General features: G+C 43.2%; 1 protein-coding gene across 3 annotated transcripts in view; it reads left to right on the top strand.

Annotated features, from left to right (window-relative positions):
- Positions 1-9,218, top strand: part of DOCK1 (dedicator of cytokinesis 1) — a 276,377-nt gene extending 267,159 nt beyond the window's left edge. For 2 of the 3 annotated variants that reach the window (XM_048946146.1, XM_048946148.1), the window contains one exon: positions 6,714-9,216. In XM_048946146.1, coding sequence (XP_048802103.1) covers positions 6,714-6,809 — 96 coding nt within the window. In that variant the 3' untranslated portion in view covers positions 6,810-9,216. Of the gene's footprint in view, positions 1-6,713 lie in introns of all 3 variants that reach the window. The other variant, XM_048946145.1, reaches the window with a different exon arrangement.
- The last annotated feature ends 7,088 nt before the right edge of the window (positions 9,219-16,306 follow it).

Genomic DNA, 16,306 nt, shown 5'->3' on the forward strand with positions numbered 1-16,306 from the left:
TCCCAGTAATCATCTAATTATAATTATCAGATTGTCCTATTATTCATTGTTAACTATGATACCCTTATATACATTTTCTTGCACTGTATCATTTGTTCTGCTAAAAATGTTCTTAATAATACATGGGAACATAAAAAAGAAGCCTGCAACTCCTGCAAGGATTATTATTACATCAAGGGATTCCTCTAGGCACTTCTCATTCTTCACGGGTTCATCCATACCCTTGCATATAAATCAACTGCCTACTTAGTATTCACAGCAAAAAGGGAAACTCAAAGAAAACAGACAGAGCAGCTCTTCCATTTGTAATAGCAGCTGTAACACATACTGAGCATCAGCTGGTGGTTTGACAGGATGACCTCCATCAGCCCAGCAGTAGATGGAGGATGTGGTGAGGAGGGTCGCAATGGTGCGTGCAGAGGGAACCCAAACAGGCTGAGTGGGGCTGACAGTGACAGCATTAAGCACAGTGTGGACAAAGGCTGAGGCTGGAAAACCAGCTGAAGCTGTGAGGGCATCAGGCAGTTCGGAAGCAGATGCTTCACCGTTTGTTACCATTTCTTCATTGATGTGAATCTCAGGAGGTTGCCGTCAGCTTTCTGAGAGGTCCCCTCTTTCTTTCCTAAATGCTTCCCTCTTGCTTGATTGCTCAGGGCAGCAGGGGCTGGTGCAGACTGCAGGGCAACTCGAGTCCCACCTGGGAATCCCAATGCTGGTTAAAGGTGGGCCAGGAATTGGACCCAGCGCAGTGGGAGGGCAGCTGCTAGCATTCTCCTTTGGAGAAGTTGGAAAGAGTGAAAGTAACAGACACTGGGACCAAAGCCTTTCCATGATTTAGATTTAGAATTGATCTTAGGAATAAATTCTTGACTATGAGGGTGGTAAGGCACTGGGATGGGCTGTCTATGGAAGCACGGGATTCTCTATCCTCGTCAGAGCTGAAGGTCAGTCTGGATGGAGCTTTGGGTGACTTGCTCTAGTGTGAGACCCATTGCTGGGATTGAAACTGGATGATTGTTAAGGTCCCTTCCAACCCAAGCCATTCTCTCATTCTGTGATCACAGAGTCATAGAATGAATCACGGACTCACAGAGTGAGTCCCAACAGCTACATCAGGCTGCCCATCCATCCAGGCTGCCCATCCATCCAGCCTGGCCTTGAGCTCCTGTAGGGATGGGGCACCCACACTTCTCTAGGCAGCCTGTTCCAGGGCCACACTGCCTTCTGAGTAAAGAGTTTCTCCCTAACATTTAACTGAAGTCTCTCCTCTTTTAGTTTAAGGCCATTCTCACTTGTTCTGTTGCTGTCAGATTGTGGTGGATAGAAGATGATGCATAGAAGTATATCAGACTATACCCATGGATACCCAAAAGTTATTTTTCTTACAAGATAATCTTATGCGCTCACAAAAGAAGAAAAAGTCAGTTTTGACTTGCCATCTGATGGTTACTTTTGGCTGCTGGAGATGAGGACCATTTCGTGCCCATCCTCCAGTGGGATAGGCTGGAGTGTGATGGGTTAAGCTCTTGCCAAGGCAGGAGTCACTTGGTAATAAGTCTCAAAATCAATGCAGTGCCACTGCTTGTTACAGGATTTTGAGTGAAAAATGTGTTGTTCTGCTGTCTGCCTGGAGGCACAGAGCCTGTGATGTGTCCCTAAGCAGCACCCTTGATTTTGGTTCAGCGGTGGCCACATCTCTGCCATCAGCATTACCTGGGATCAAGCTGCAGTTTTACGCTGGCCAATAGGCAGTGCGTTGCTTTACAGCTCTCCCAGGGCCCAGGCCTTCACTAAGATATATTGTTTCAGTCTGGATCCTGAACCTAATTCTGGGAGTATTGCTCATAACTCTTGAAGTCTTTCTGTGTAAGGACTAGAATAAATAAACAATGCTTTTCAAAATCATGTTAGCTGACATGGTCTGCAGTACCAACAGACCCCACACACACAGGTGTGATTTCACAGAGTATGGATTGTGTTCCCCGTGCTTTAACACCAGGGGCACAGAGCCCCATGTCCCCAGCGGGGGGGTCCTGGCAGGGTCCTGCCAAGCAAAGCAGCATGAGGAGCCCACATGGCTGCTTCAGTTCCATGTAGCCTGCTGTGAGTGATGTGCACCAAGGAAGGGATGCTCAGCAGGTGGCAGGGCCTCCGTCTGCAGAGGGACTCTTGGATGCTTTCAAGGCCAGGCTGGATGTGGCTCTGGGCAGCCTGGTCTGGTGGTTGGCAACCCTGCACACAGCAGGGGGCTGAAACCAGATGAGCACTGTGGTCTTTTTCAACCCAGGCCATTCTATGATTCTGTGAGTTGCTTTCTCCATCACAGGTGGGCTACAGCAGTGATTGAAGGTCAAATGAAACAGCAAAAGATGAAATACGACAGCAGAGTGTGAGCAGCCATTTTACATTGTTACCTGTGGTATTTTCTACAGAAGTTTGCTCTCGGAGTCAAACAGTCAATTAACTTAAACTGTCTATAATTCAGTTTAAATTAGCGGAGTTAATGTTGATTCTCTCTCAGCTAGCACATTATTACTCTTTCTTTTAGAATGGGAGTGTCATTCCTGCAAGAGCTTACACTGTGTTACTTCCCATTGCAGATGTTAAATAAGCATGTTGCTGCTGTCAGGTGGCTCAGCTCCATGCTGTATGCAGCGATGTCAGCTTGAAGGAACTGTTTGGAAATCAGTATTTGAAAGTGTTTGCACAGCCCCCTGTTGCCTATTTACATCTTGTTTGTGCTTATGGCCCGATTAGGTCTTTTATTCCTTCGAAGTAAAAGTGTCTTCGGTTGCTTTTCATAGCTCATCAATAGTGATGGCCATTTGATTTCAAAGCAAAAGTGTTAGGCAGGAGGCAACTTCTCTCACAGCACTGCAAGGACTGTCCGTGAGACTCAAATCTTCTTTATTGGTTTTATAACAATATTTTCTGATTGAAAAGAAAAAAAAGACACATTCATATATCGTACATTGCTTTTTCACAGTACAATATATATATACATATTTTCATCTTCCTTAATTGATTCTTACGGCATTCAGGACATGTAGTGTAATGCTCTCAGTTTCTGTCGGAGAATGGAGACAAATGTTTTTAAGCCCAATCTTTCCCTGTAACTGGAAGAAAAAGCAAGCAAATGGGAGCGATTCAGCATTGGGAACAGCTTGTTTCTGTGTTGCAGATGTGCCTTTTACATAAGGTTTCTGTTTCCCCTGAGGTACACGTGAGCTAAGGAGTCTGACCGAAATAGGTTTGAACGTGAGCTAGCAGTCTCTGTCAGAAAGTAAAGGCATGTTTTAGGAAGGGGAGGGTTCACAATTAACAACTGAAGTATGAATGTGAACTCTGCACAGCAGTTCTTAATTAAATGTGAAATCAAGGGAAACTTCATTTTGTATCTCAAGGTTTCTAGGTGGGAACGTGGCACAATGAACTTCACGAGGCAAATAATGGCTTTCTGAGTTCTGCATTCATGGTAGAGGGAAAATGTGCTGATATTTATGGCTGCAGTGGGTAAAAGAAAGCATCTATTGGCACTTGGAGTGTACCAATTCCACCCTGGCAAGTTTTGTCGTGCTAATTTCTCAAAACGTTGCCCTGATGAGCATTAAATGTCCTACTTAATATATTCCTTGGTAGCTTATAATATAAATGAACATGTGCTAAATTTATCCTACTTTCTAATGGAAATTGTAAATTCAATTATAATAATTATCTACCTATCTCTGTTATTTCTTTCTGCCTAATTTGCTTGCAGAATCTGAGCTTTTGTAGACTTTGTGCTTGTTATTTATAGCATATATATTTAGCTTACTCTCATTGTATTTGCTTTGTATATATTCTTCAGAAGCAAGTTTTCAGGGATAATTTGATTGTTCTGTGATCAATAAGAAGAACTCATTTGTTTGAGAAATGCCTGTGATCTAATTGAATTGAGAATTATTGCCAATATACTCTTAGTTAAATTCAAAATGGATTTTCACAAATGATGCTATCAGCAAAGTTAGTTCTTTCTGGTGATAAATAAGGAAGTAAAAAAGAGGGCTGAGGAGATTTTTATGTTTTGTAATATATTTTAGAGGGGCATCTGGTTTATTTGGTTCTGAAATTACTGTCTTCTCTGCAGGGAGCTCTTGCATGTTGCATGCTGATGTTTCGCAGACCATCAGTATTGTCATGCAGCTTGCCCACAACCAGTGCCTGGATACACGGTTCCAACAGAGCACTTCTTTAAGGCCTTTGAGATGCACAGATCTCAATTACATGTGTGAGGTTAAATAGCATAAGCAGTCAGACTCAAAAAGGGTATCTCAGCTGGAATTCAGAAGTTAACTTAACCTACCAGAGTAAGAAGAATATTTGGCCAGGTAGAGGAAATATTTCGTGGTCTCACCATGGTGAAACCAGCAGCAGAATTATGCCTTCAAGGAAAAGAAAGAAAAAAGTTCAGTATTTCTTTTACTGAAATAATTGAAATAATGCTCTTATTTGGTTTGATCTTCACGTCAGTCTGTTTACTTGCTTTTCTATCTCAGGGAGCTCTGTGCCCACTCCTCACTGCAAGGCAGAAGTAAATTGTGTATGTCTTTGAGTCTGCTCGTCAAAACCCTCACTCAGCAGGGCATTCCTGCCCTGCACAGTGCCCTTTGGAGGCTCAACTCTGCTTTTAATAATCTGGTTGTTTCTTCAAAAGAGAGAGTGCAAACTTCAACTGGGCTGTGAATACAAAAGTCTTCGTGGCCAAATAGATTAATTCCTGTCTTTGTTGATGAGTGGGAAGTTTCCCTTGATCGGCAGGGAGGCAAAGCCCAAAGCAAGCAGTCTCTTTGGATGTTTTTATCCTTTGGGACAGCAAATGCAACGTTCCAGGTAGCAGGTGACATGCAGAGAGCTCCTTGCTCTTGGTCATGATCCAGTAGCAGATGGAAACGGATTGCTCTCCATGCTGATAAGCAAGCATTTTCTATCCAGGGATGAAGGTGAGAGTGTGCACCTTGTTGCGTTGGCTGTGCCACCGCTGTAGAGGTCCCAGAAATGGAGAAAAAGATGGCCTGCACACTGTTGTGTTGTGTGCCTGCACCCTGATGTGCTCCATGCTGCTCTTTTGGGTGGTGGCAATGTGGAAGGAAAGAGTTTGGGCACAATTGCCTTGCAGCAGTTTGTGATCCCTGTTTGCCTGCAAGAAAATACTGGAAAACATTTCCTTTCAATTAGGATAGAAAAAAATATTCCAACAAAAGTGCAGTCGTCTTGGCTGCCAGTATGCAAGCTTCTCTTTCTATTTAACCTATGCCTATCTGGCAGTGGCTCTAGATTTGTAACTTCATGCTTCTTATAAGATGACTTCGAAGAGGGCATTCTTTTACCTTGAAGATACTCCTTTCCATCCACTCTTGCACTTTTGTGACAACTCACAGTCAGTGCATGGCAGGGGCATTGTGAGACTCTCTGTATTTATTCTGCCTCACTACAGAGAAAAGAGAGATGTCCTGGTATCACCCAGAACCAGTCTGCTTTTGGGATAGCAGCTGTGGGTATCTTCTGAAGGAACTGAGTCAACTCTTTATAAGGGTAGATAATGGGAGGACAAAGGGAAATGGTTTTAAGTTGAAGGAGGGAAGATTTAGGTTGGATATCAGGAGGAAGTTCTTTCCTATAAGAGTGGTGAGGTGCTGGAACAGCTGCCCAGAGAGGCTGTGGATGCCCCATCCATCCCTGGAGGTGTTCAAGGCCAGGTTGGATGGGGCCCTGGGTCTAATATTAGATATGGAGGTTGATGACCCTGCCTGCAGCAGGGGTTGGAGCTTGATGATCCTTGAGGTCCCTTACAATCCCAGCCATTCTATGATCATATGAACAAGTCTGTTTCTTATGCACTTTGATATGTTTTATCCGTTGCTAGCATTCCAGTTTCTTACAGTGAGTTGGATATCGCCAACTATTTTGCCCATTAAATGAAGTTGAAATAGGTGTGTGAAAGTCTGTGAGCAAATTGCAGTGTTCTCAAGCTGCTTCTGAAACAGATTTTTTCTTGTCATGTATATAACAGAACTTTATGAAAACAGTCTCAGTTTCCGTAAAGATTTCTTTTATTATTTGGTTAGCCGGCGAGTCGTACTGAGGGTGTTCTTGTTCTGTTGTATAATGTATGAAGTGATTTTAAATACTGAACAGTCTGGTTTTCTATTTTGAACATTTAAAATATGATGCTATAATAGCAAACTGCAAATTCCTTATCAGTTTAAGTGAGATGTTTTTAAGAATGATTTGGGTTCTAAGTGTGCAAAATACAAAAATAATGGAGAAATCATTAAGCTGTTTGTTCGCCATAACTTTTGAGCTCTGTGGTGCGGAGGGGTCGAGGACAATCAACACAGACCAAGAAATCAATATTCTATCATGATATTAAGTGGGGATTTATAAACTTGTGCAATGCTTTCAAGAGATTTTTCCTGAAGTACCGAGCTAATTAATCATGAACCTTTGAGAGATTTTTCATTGTCAAAAGTACAAGGTAGATTTTAAGCTAATGGCCAAACACATTCAGTATTGATAGCAGCCAAGTTCTGAGAAGTTTTCACAAATCACAGCGTTATGGATTTTATATATGTTAATATATGAACAGTCGTACAGCTCAGTTTTATATGAACCAAGGCATGTCTCTGAAATGCACTGGTTGATAACGTGGTCTGTTCAAAATCGGTTTCTTCCAGCACCTGCCTCCTCCGCTGCCCAGCAAGACCCCCCCACCTCCACCTCCAAAGACAACTCGGAAGCAAACATCTGTTGACTCGGGGATTGTCCAGTGAAGAAAGAAGCCTTCTTTTCCAAAGATAAAGCTGTAACAATTCACTTCCCTAAGTATTTTCAAGTATATAATGTTTACCTCGTTCAGGCACGCAGTATCTAACGTTTAGTGCAATGACTCTAACTCGGTAAGAATCTGCTTCTGGCAGTGTTTTGGAAGCACCACTACATTAACCCCCTTTCTGGGGATATTTCCTCCCATAACTTGAAAGGAATCTGCATTTCTACTTGAGCCCGGGAGGCATTCACCAACTGACAGCACCCTCTTCCTCAACCTCCCTCGTTCTTATTCCGCATAACTTCAGGCACGCAGGTAGCTGTGGAGATTAAGGTAGGAGCTGAATATTTTGTAACTAAGGCATTTAGGTAGCTGTGGAGTTTTAAATGAACTGAGTATTTTGTACTTAATCTCAGTGTATATAGGAATCAATGGCAATATTCACAGTGAATTTGATGCACGTTGGATTAGGCTTTGTGATAATGAGAAGCTGCAGTAGGATTTCCCCGAATAACAGTTATCTCCAGGCCCTGCAATCAGACACAGCTTATTTGTGTCATACGTCTTCATTTCTGCCGTGTCATGAATAAGCTGAGAGCTGATGGCCTTTTTAAAACCAGTCGTTTACATTTTCATTCAGTTAGCTGTTCTTTGCATCATCAGCTGGTAAACCAGGACAGCCTCTTAGCCATGGGTGGGCACGAGCATATAGGAAAAGAAACAAAGCACACAGGTAGATTTGTGGTCATTCTAGACCTCAGTACAAGGATGAGGAAAGCTTCTTTTTCATTTGAATGTGTAATATTTCATGTGGATTAGGGTGAACTGGGTGGAATCACTTTGTGCCATCATTCTGTACAGAATGTGTATATACGATGGTTTTTAGAATGTTTAATTTTTATGCTGCCTGCTTTTCATGTGATAATGAATTAATGTACCTACAAGAAATGCCTTACATATTTTTAATTTCTTAATTGCTGAAAGTGTTAAAAAAAAAAAAAAAAAAAAAAAGCTAATTTTTTTCCAATTATTGGCCTCTGAAAAATATTGGACAGTGATGGGGAGGGGCGTTGGGAGGGAGGAAGGAAACTAACTATACTGTAGCGTTTTTTATTGTCATCACACTTCTGTTTTTTACTATCTGCAATCTTTATACTCTTATGGTAGATTGTTTTTAAATATACCACTGACTCAAAAAAATAAAATACTATTTTAAAAATTTGTCTTAAGAAACTGAATACATTTCCTTGGTGTTTTCCCGTCTTCCTGCAGAATTTCAGTATTGTGCTCAGCGCAGGGCTGCTATAAGTGCTGACTTCTGCTTTTTTTTGTAGGTTAACAGGCAGAAGCATGCTTTACACAGCAGTGAAACAGTAATGTAAAGGCAGAATGGTTGTCCTTTCATAAAGAGTGGCTCAAATAGTTAATTATGTGCTTATAATTTTGCTTGTAAACATCATGGAACTTTGGGTCAATCAAACGCTTTGCTTGCAATGAGAGAGCTATCAGAATTAACTGCTACAGATTGTCCTTCACTTCCCTACTTGTTTTGGGACTGGTATAATCTCCTTTCAAGAGAAACAAGCTGAAAAGGATTCTTTCTGTTGATCAACAATGTACTACAATATTAACTCTGTAAGTCATTAGTTTAATTGAAGATCAGTTTAAATTCTTGTATTGTTACTGTGCTGAAGACTGTTGGGATTCTGGTGAGTTTTCCTCTTTTCTGTTCCATTTGCATCCTGAAGTCAACAAGAGATTTTCACATGGACCTTTAATTGAATGGTTATGAGCCGTATTTCTGATAATGTGTTTGTTTTCACACATCTTTTACAAATTCCTGTGCTCATGCAGGTGTTATGGTTTGGCCCTACAACACTTCTCGAACAAGAGCTGCAGTTTTAAATTGGCCTTGCACTGCAAACTTTAAATCTCATACATGTGTTACAAATATACAAGCTGAGATAAGGGGTTGAAAATCAGACTCTCAGATTCACTTTCAGGCCCAAATTGTCACCATTTTTTCAATCTAACAGCTTCTAGGCTTCGACTCATGTAAAACCCAGCCAGAACAAATCATTACCCTCCTCAAAGTGTTGTAAAAATGCACTTCAGCAAATCCAAAACCTAATTCAGTTACAGTCTCTAAGCAATGAACAATCCTGCGAAGGCTGTTATTTTTCCTACAGTATATTGTCTTCCTTTATCCTCCAGTGGTGGTACAGCAGAACATACAAACGCAGTATGAATTTCTTGTGACACTGCAGCAAAGCTCAGCTCACATCAAAGAGCTCTATGTGAGAAAATACAGGAAAATAAGATTATTTAATGTTACCCAAAGTAGTGTCTCTCCCACTTTCGTTGCCATACTCGTGTACTCACAAGATCTGAGGTGTGCTTGTCCAAGAAACTGCCCAAGCTTGGTTACAGTGACGGTAAGGACAAGAGGTGCGTCCTCTGGGAGATCCACATCCCATCTCCTGGGTTGTCCTGCTGCTGGTGAACGTGTGTGGGTTTGTGGATGTGCCCTTTGAACCTTTGGGGATTTTGCAGTGGCTCATCTTTTGTCTCTGTGGTCTGTCCTGTTGCTGTGGAAATTCATTACTGGGCACTAAATGCATGAAGGCCTGTTGTCTCCCTGCTTGGTGAGGATGCTCTGCTGTTCCACCTCTGCTCCTGCTCTTCCTACCATCATCTCTTACAAGCCTTGGTTTGTCCTGTGCTTAAGGGCTGCAGAGCTGCTCTGCTGGCATACCCCATTCCTGTGAGAGGAACATGTGGTAACTTTCCTGAAAGTAAGTAAATGAATACACATTTAGGTCAAGTTTCAAAATCGTTTGAGAAAACAGATTTTAATGGGCAGTAGTTTTTCCTTCTCGGAAGTTGACCTGTAGTTACTCACTGAAAGTTAACTTACAGTCCCTTAATAACATTGAGAAGCCTGTAATTCTCATTCTCTAAGTCTTAGCTTATGACTGAGAGGATAATTTCCACAGGCATACATGTCGATTCTCATCAGTCTCATGCAGTACCACAAAAGCTTTGCTGGGAGGCAGTTGTTTGTTTTTTAATCAAATTTATTTTCAGCGGGAAGCTCAATGCAAAGGTCAGTTCTTAAGCCACTTTTTCTAATTGACATTTTTGATTACTGAAGATGTCTCTGGTGATACTGCAAATTTCTGACTGTAGAATGTCCTTAAATTCAGTTTTGTCTTAATGCATATCTTATTCTTCAGCACTGATATCTGTGATGTGTGTCTTTGTTGGCAGAGAAGTAATGGAATGTGAACATGGATGAATCAGACTAAAGATTGTCCTCCTGTTCCTGAATCACAGAATCAGAATCACAGAATTGTAGGGGTTGGAAGGGACCTCCAGAGATCATTGAGTCCAACCCCCTGCCAAAGCAGGTTCCCTACAACAGGTCGCACAGGTTGGCATCCAGGCAGGTCTTGAACATCTCCAGAGAAGGAGACTCCACCACCTCCCTGGGCAGCCTGTTCCAGTGCTCCGACTCTGAAGGTAACAAATTGGATAGCTCGTGTTGGGGAGGAGCAGGATTGTCTCCGAACTCAAGTCAGATGTTGTTTCTCTGTTACACACCTATATGAATACCTGTGTGTCATTTGTACACACACATGCATATATCCAAACACACATTTTTTAATGCAGAATGGCTTATTTCATTGACTAGTTGAAGTGTCCAGCTTCTCACTTCTTGACAACTCTCCTGTTAGTTGTTGTGACCTTCCTGGGATCCATCCCATGCAGACAGCCAACTTTGATGCCATCCCATGCAAGAAGTAACTTTGATGCCAGCTGTCTCATGGTGGATACTCACCTCTCTTTAGAAAGCTTTCTTTGACTACACTGTTGTTTTGTATGGATACTGGACATAATCAGGTGAAGTAAGCAAAGAGACTTTTTGCCTAGGTAACAGCTTGTTTTAGATTTAAGTGTATGTATGGCAGTTTTAGTGCCTAACAGTAGTCATCCTATTTGTTCCATCGGAAGTTGCCATACTGTGTTGGACTTTGGAATATCTTTTGGAGCTGTTTTCAAAAAGTATTTTATCCTCAATCTGAAAGCAGTGGAAGGGGTGGCAGACATCGTTTTTTCCAGCTCTGTGACGTTAGATGTGTGTCTGTGGTGCCTCAGAGGTGAGGGTGATGGTGGATGCAGTCTTTGTGTTGGCAGCACGTTCTGCAGAGCTGCAGCTCTTTCCCCTGCTGCCTTTTAGTTGCATTGCTGGAAGTGAGCAGGATGCCCTGTCCAGTTTCTCATTGCCTCCCCATCATAAATCTCTTGGTTAAGTTGGGTGTATTCTCGCAGTAAAAAATGTGTGATATTTTTAAGTAAATGCAGAACATCTTTCTGGCTGTTTGCTTACTGTTAATGTGTCCTTTGAGATACTGCATTGATAAATTACCTGCATTTTGCTCAACTTATTTATATTCAGTGAAAAGCACTCACTTATATGCAGGATCAGCCGTGAAAGTCACCACACTTAAGCCCTGCTCACTTCTCTGCTCTGATTGCTCACCACCCTCCACACAAAACAAATAAGGCATTTTTCAATTTTTCCACCCTGCCTTGTGATGAAGCAATAAATTGTAGTACATGCAATGTATAGCTGTGCAAAAAGGGCTGAGTACATGCAGGTGTGAGGTGGAACACCGAAACACTGAGGGTTTTCCTGTATCTCCAGCTTTCAGCATTAATGTGGTTATGGGAGCTGTGAGGTCGAGCTACTCCGATATTTCAATTTCCTTTCATTCTGCTTTTGTACTTTTCACGGATCTAAACTGAATTTCAGGCTTGCAATTGCCCTGTTCTTGCTAATGCAGAGACGTGTGGCTCGGTATAAATACTTGTTTCTTGTATGGGAACTGACCGGCTGCTGAGAGGGGCCATTAGGAGGGTTTGTAATTTCCCCTGGTTTTGTCATACGCGTTCTGTAGACATGAATAATTACTGTAAATTAGGCTCCTCTATCAAACAATAGACCCTTTTATTTATTTATTTCCAGGGTGACAGTGCTGTATTCCAACAATTTAATGCAAAGTTGCTGAATCAAATAGCTCGTTTCACATTGGAAAGAGCTGGTTTTGAACCAGTGCATTGCGTGGACACGTGCTGACCTCCCCCATGGGACGGGGGCTCTGCATGGCCCCATTTTGCATTGAGCCTTCATGCCATCCTGGTGCAGAGATGTGGTGATGGATGGTTTTCAAAATCCAAGCTGACCATCTAAGATTCATTGCCACCCAAATTCCCCATGTGCCATCCCAGACTTGCAGAGATTTTATGGATGGTGAAACATTGCTATTTTGGGTTGAATCTGTATTGTTAGGACCATTCTCTCAGATTTTCACTGCACGGTTTGGCACTTCTGTTGTTGAACTTAAATATTTGCAGCCCAAACTGCATTGCAGAGCTGCAGAACGTAAATGGAGGGACACTGAGCTTAGCATATTAATGCTTCAGACTCAGTGGTAAAGCTTTGCTTTCCTTACCAACAGGTTATTTTTCATTTGCATAACTTGCTAATGATTTTTATGAGCTTCCTCTGAGTTGGAGCCCAGGGCAGATTTCAGTAAGCCACCCATTTCAGCACTTTTTCCAGACCTTTAGCTTCCTTGATGGACAGTATTTCATAGGGTCATAGGATGGCTTGGCTTGGAAGGGACCTCGAAGATCACCCAGTTCCCACTCCAGCTTCAGCTGACAACCACTCAATCAGGCACTAGCTGCTCAGGCCCCATCCAGCCTGCCCTTGAGGTTTCCATGAGGTTCTTCTGATTATTGTTTTTTTTTTCCTCCTTTAAGTGCAAGAAACTCAAACTGTGTTGGAATTTTCTTTTTCAAATGTTTCCTATTAAACACGTCTGAAAAGGCTTTGGGGGCAGCAGCTGCTTGGTCCCCAAAGGTCATGAGTGTGCCCTGAGCCTCACCTGTCATGGCTGAAGTGCCTTTACCACGAGCAGCGCCCGGTTCCTTGCACTGCTCCGTATAGCAATGCTCGGGGGCCTCTGACTGTACTCGTAATTAATTATATCACCCAGAATAAGCATCATCACTCTCATACACATTTCCAGACCAGGAGGTCCGGCTGCTTAACAGATGCTTGAAAAGATGCTTGTTGTGCTATTATTGAGAGCTGTGGCCTCCTGCCAGTTTCCATCAGAGGGAAACAGAGGGCGTCATCGGCGTTTGAGGGAGTCTTTCACAGAGGGAGAGCGCAGACGAAATCAAATGTGACACTGTTTTCCTATAGATAAGGCATTTCTGTACATGCTCCTGTTGTTTGCTGCTCTTCCGAGTTCTGTGTTTATTCTCTGTGTTGATTTTCCTATGGCTGTGCTTTTGCTCCCTCAGCACTGTAATCCCAATCTAAACCGACTTCTCTTTCTCCATCGTTCCTACAGACAATGATGGATCGCTGCTGCGGCGGTGGAGAACAGGGGAAAAGCAACTACAAAAACGTCTCTACTTAAAAAAAAAGTACATAGCAGAATATTAAAGAGCCTGTGGAAATTAATAGGTATCCAGACACCATTTTAAAACAGTTTGACACGCACGCTGCGTTGAATCAAAAATGACTAATGTAGAAGTGTAACAATTTGCAAGGTAAAGAAACCCCACCAGCCTCGGTCTCGGCAAAACATTTTTTAGATTAGCATAAATTGTGCAATTTAAGATGCTTATTAACATTAAATTTAACACTAAGAACATAGGCTTGGGAAGTGTGTTCTTGTAGGGAGAGAAGTCATTGCAGAATACACAGAGTTCACTTGAGCTGTAATTAGTGTTTCTCTGAAAATTACATACATTTTCCTGAATTGTGTTCACATGCTCAGAATCTCAGAGAAAAAGACCCTACATCAACTGCAAATTAAAAACATTCAGATGAAGAAAATGCCTTTTTGCGTGAGGTGAGATAGCTTTATTCTCCCTACACGCATCACAAGGAGACCTGTCCTGCTTTTTATACCTGTGTTGAGATCTGACTGTCAGCAGTGTCTTATTGTGCTGGCTATAAACTCCAGTCCATGAATTTATCACTTTGTACAGCTGGAAAATATATTTGTTGGCATTGTTCTTCTCTGTAGCACGCTATTGTTAACTCATTCCTTAGAGGAAAATGATAGTAAAAACCTAGAAATAGGTGTTTTTTGTGTTGTTTTTTTAAGAGGTCAACCTGTGTATTGAATTGCTGACCATAAAGAGGGCTGTGCAGGGCTTGTGCCAGACCTTCCATGTCGCACACAGTACCTGACATGAGCAGCCAAGAGCATTTGTAACCATACAAATGGCATAACCCTCCAGAAGGGATGAAGTGCCTCTCAGACTCGAACCAAGGTGCCTGGTAGGTGTCCTTGGGATGGAGAAGCCACAAGGCTGGCAGTGCCCATCACACCTACATGCACTGTTTCTGTATTACCTTACTATTTCTCCTGCTAATACTTCTGCTGATGGGGGTGAGACTGCTTTTCTGAAGCCCTCATAGCGTTAAGGAGATGCCATAAAACCTGTGGTTTCAGCATGGACTGTAGTAATGCAGGGAGATTCCCGCATGCTGGTGAGAAATTTCCTTTGTGGAGTTGTTCACTCCATGCAACAAAATCAATGTGAGCCTAATGTGAGCCCTGGTGGGAGAGATCCGAGCGTAACTAGAATTTAACTCAACGTGCATGTTGGATTGTAAGGAAAAACTGAAGTCTTTTCAGTGAGCGTTGGAGAAGTTTAGATGCCAGCACAGAGCCTGAGGCTGTGGGACTCAGCATCACTGGGCAAAGCCACAGCTAGAGGCATGGGGAGCTGGGGATGTGCAGCCTGGGGAAGGCTCAGGGGAAGCTTTTCAGAGCTTGGAAGGACCTACAGGAAGGCTGGGAGGAACACTTCATCAGGGGAGGTAGTAATAGGGCAGAGGGTAATGTCTTAAAGCTGAAAGAAGGGAGATTTAGATGAGGTGTTAGGAAGAATTGTTCATCATGAGGGTGGTGAGGCTTTGGCACAGCCCTCCTGATGCTCCATCCCTGCCAGTGCCCACAGCCATGGATGGGCCCTGTGCAGCTGGTGTAGTGTTCCCTGCTCATGGGTTGGAACTGGGTGGGCTTTGAGGTCCTTTCCAACCCAACCATCCTGTGACTCCATGATGCTACAGCTGCATTCAGCAAGTGCATCCCCCTCTTCCAGCAGTACATTCTCGTTTCAGTGCTCTGAAGATCTTCCTCACCTTCCTCTCCCTCCAAGTCGGGTAACACCAGGTTCCCATTCAGACTGAATCCACAGTATCCCACCTGGAGGAGCAGCACACATGGCTGTGGCTCCTGCTCATCTCCCTCAGCCTGGTGCAGTCGATGCTCTCTGAGAACCACAGCAGCACCAGGGCAGCAGGCTGTGCTCTGCCAGCAGGACCTGACACGCTCTCTCAGTGCAGCAGAGATGCTGTCCTCACCTGGAGGCCATGGCAGTACCCATGCAAAGAATGTTCTCTGCGTGGAAGTTGTTTTCCTCCAGTGCTCCCTGTTTCTGGCTGACAACGAGCATTAGCCGAGGGTACAATCTAATTGGAAGTGACCAGTGACCGCAAAGCCCCATGTGTGAGCAAGTGCCTGGTTTCCTCTTTCTTTTTTTTTTAAGTACTGACGTCTACATTTTAGATGTTCTTTTCTTTTTTTCCATCCTCTCCCTCCTTCTGCCCTCTCCCTTGACTTCTGTTAATTAACGAGGGAGCATTTTTAGAAGGGAACAGCTCCACACTGGATCCTTCCCCCAGTTTGGCAGTAGCACCTCCAGCTGTGGACATGGGAGCTCTGCCAGCGCAGATGTGGGGCTGGGGGCTGAGTTTTGGGGTAACCTGGAACTGCTTGGGGGGCTGGAGGGCTTGTTTTGTTCTGCAAATGAATATTGATGCTGGCACGGTATCAAATGATGCTTTTATTACTCTGTGCTGATAATAATAAATCAGTACACCCGCTGTGTTTTATTTTTGCAGTAAGAGAACTCAAAGGGAAAAAAGCCAGGCACTTACCTATTTTACCAGATAATTCACCTGTAGTGGAGCTATAAAGGGAACGTCACTTGCATTTCTCTTCTTAAAACAAAACGATGGAGCAGAGGAAGGCACCTTCAGGCAAGAGCAGAGCGAGCGGAAAATCAAAGCAGAGCACAACCTGTGAGGAGGGATGCGAGCACTCAGCAGTGCCTGTGTGCAGGGCAGCAGGGATGGGGCTGTGCATTGTGTTGGGAGGGGGCAGCAGCAAGCTGCAGGTGTAGCTCTGTTTCCTGGCTGCCGGATTTGCTTTTGGATGGGGAAGTCAAAAGGGGGATGTATTCAATTAGGTTACAATTTCATTTGTTTTGCAGGATTTCTGCTGAAGAGCTGTTTCTCTCATTGATAATGGACTGTAAAAAAGCATCAGCGCGTCGTCTGAAGCGTTTAATTGCCAGTACTCATCATGGTCTGCCAAGCACTCAGCCATTATAATGATGGGT

The sequence above is a fragment of the Lagopus muta genome, chromosome 5 (assembly GCF_023343835.1).
Source record: "Lagopus muta isolate bLagMut1 chromosome 5, bLagMut1 primary, whole genome shotgun sequence".
Lineage (NCBI taxonomy): Eukaryota > Metazoa > Chordata > Aves > Galliformes > Phasianidae > Lagopus > Lagopus muta.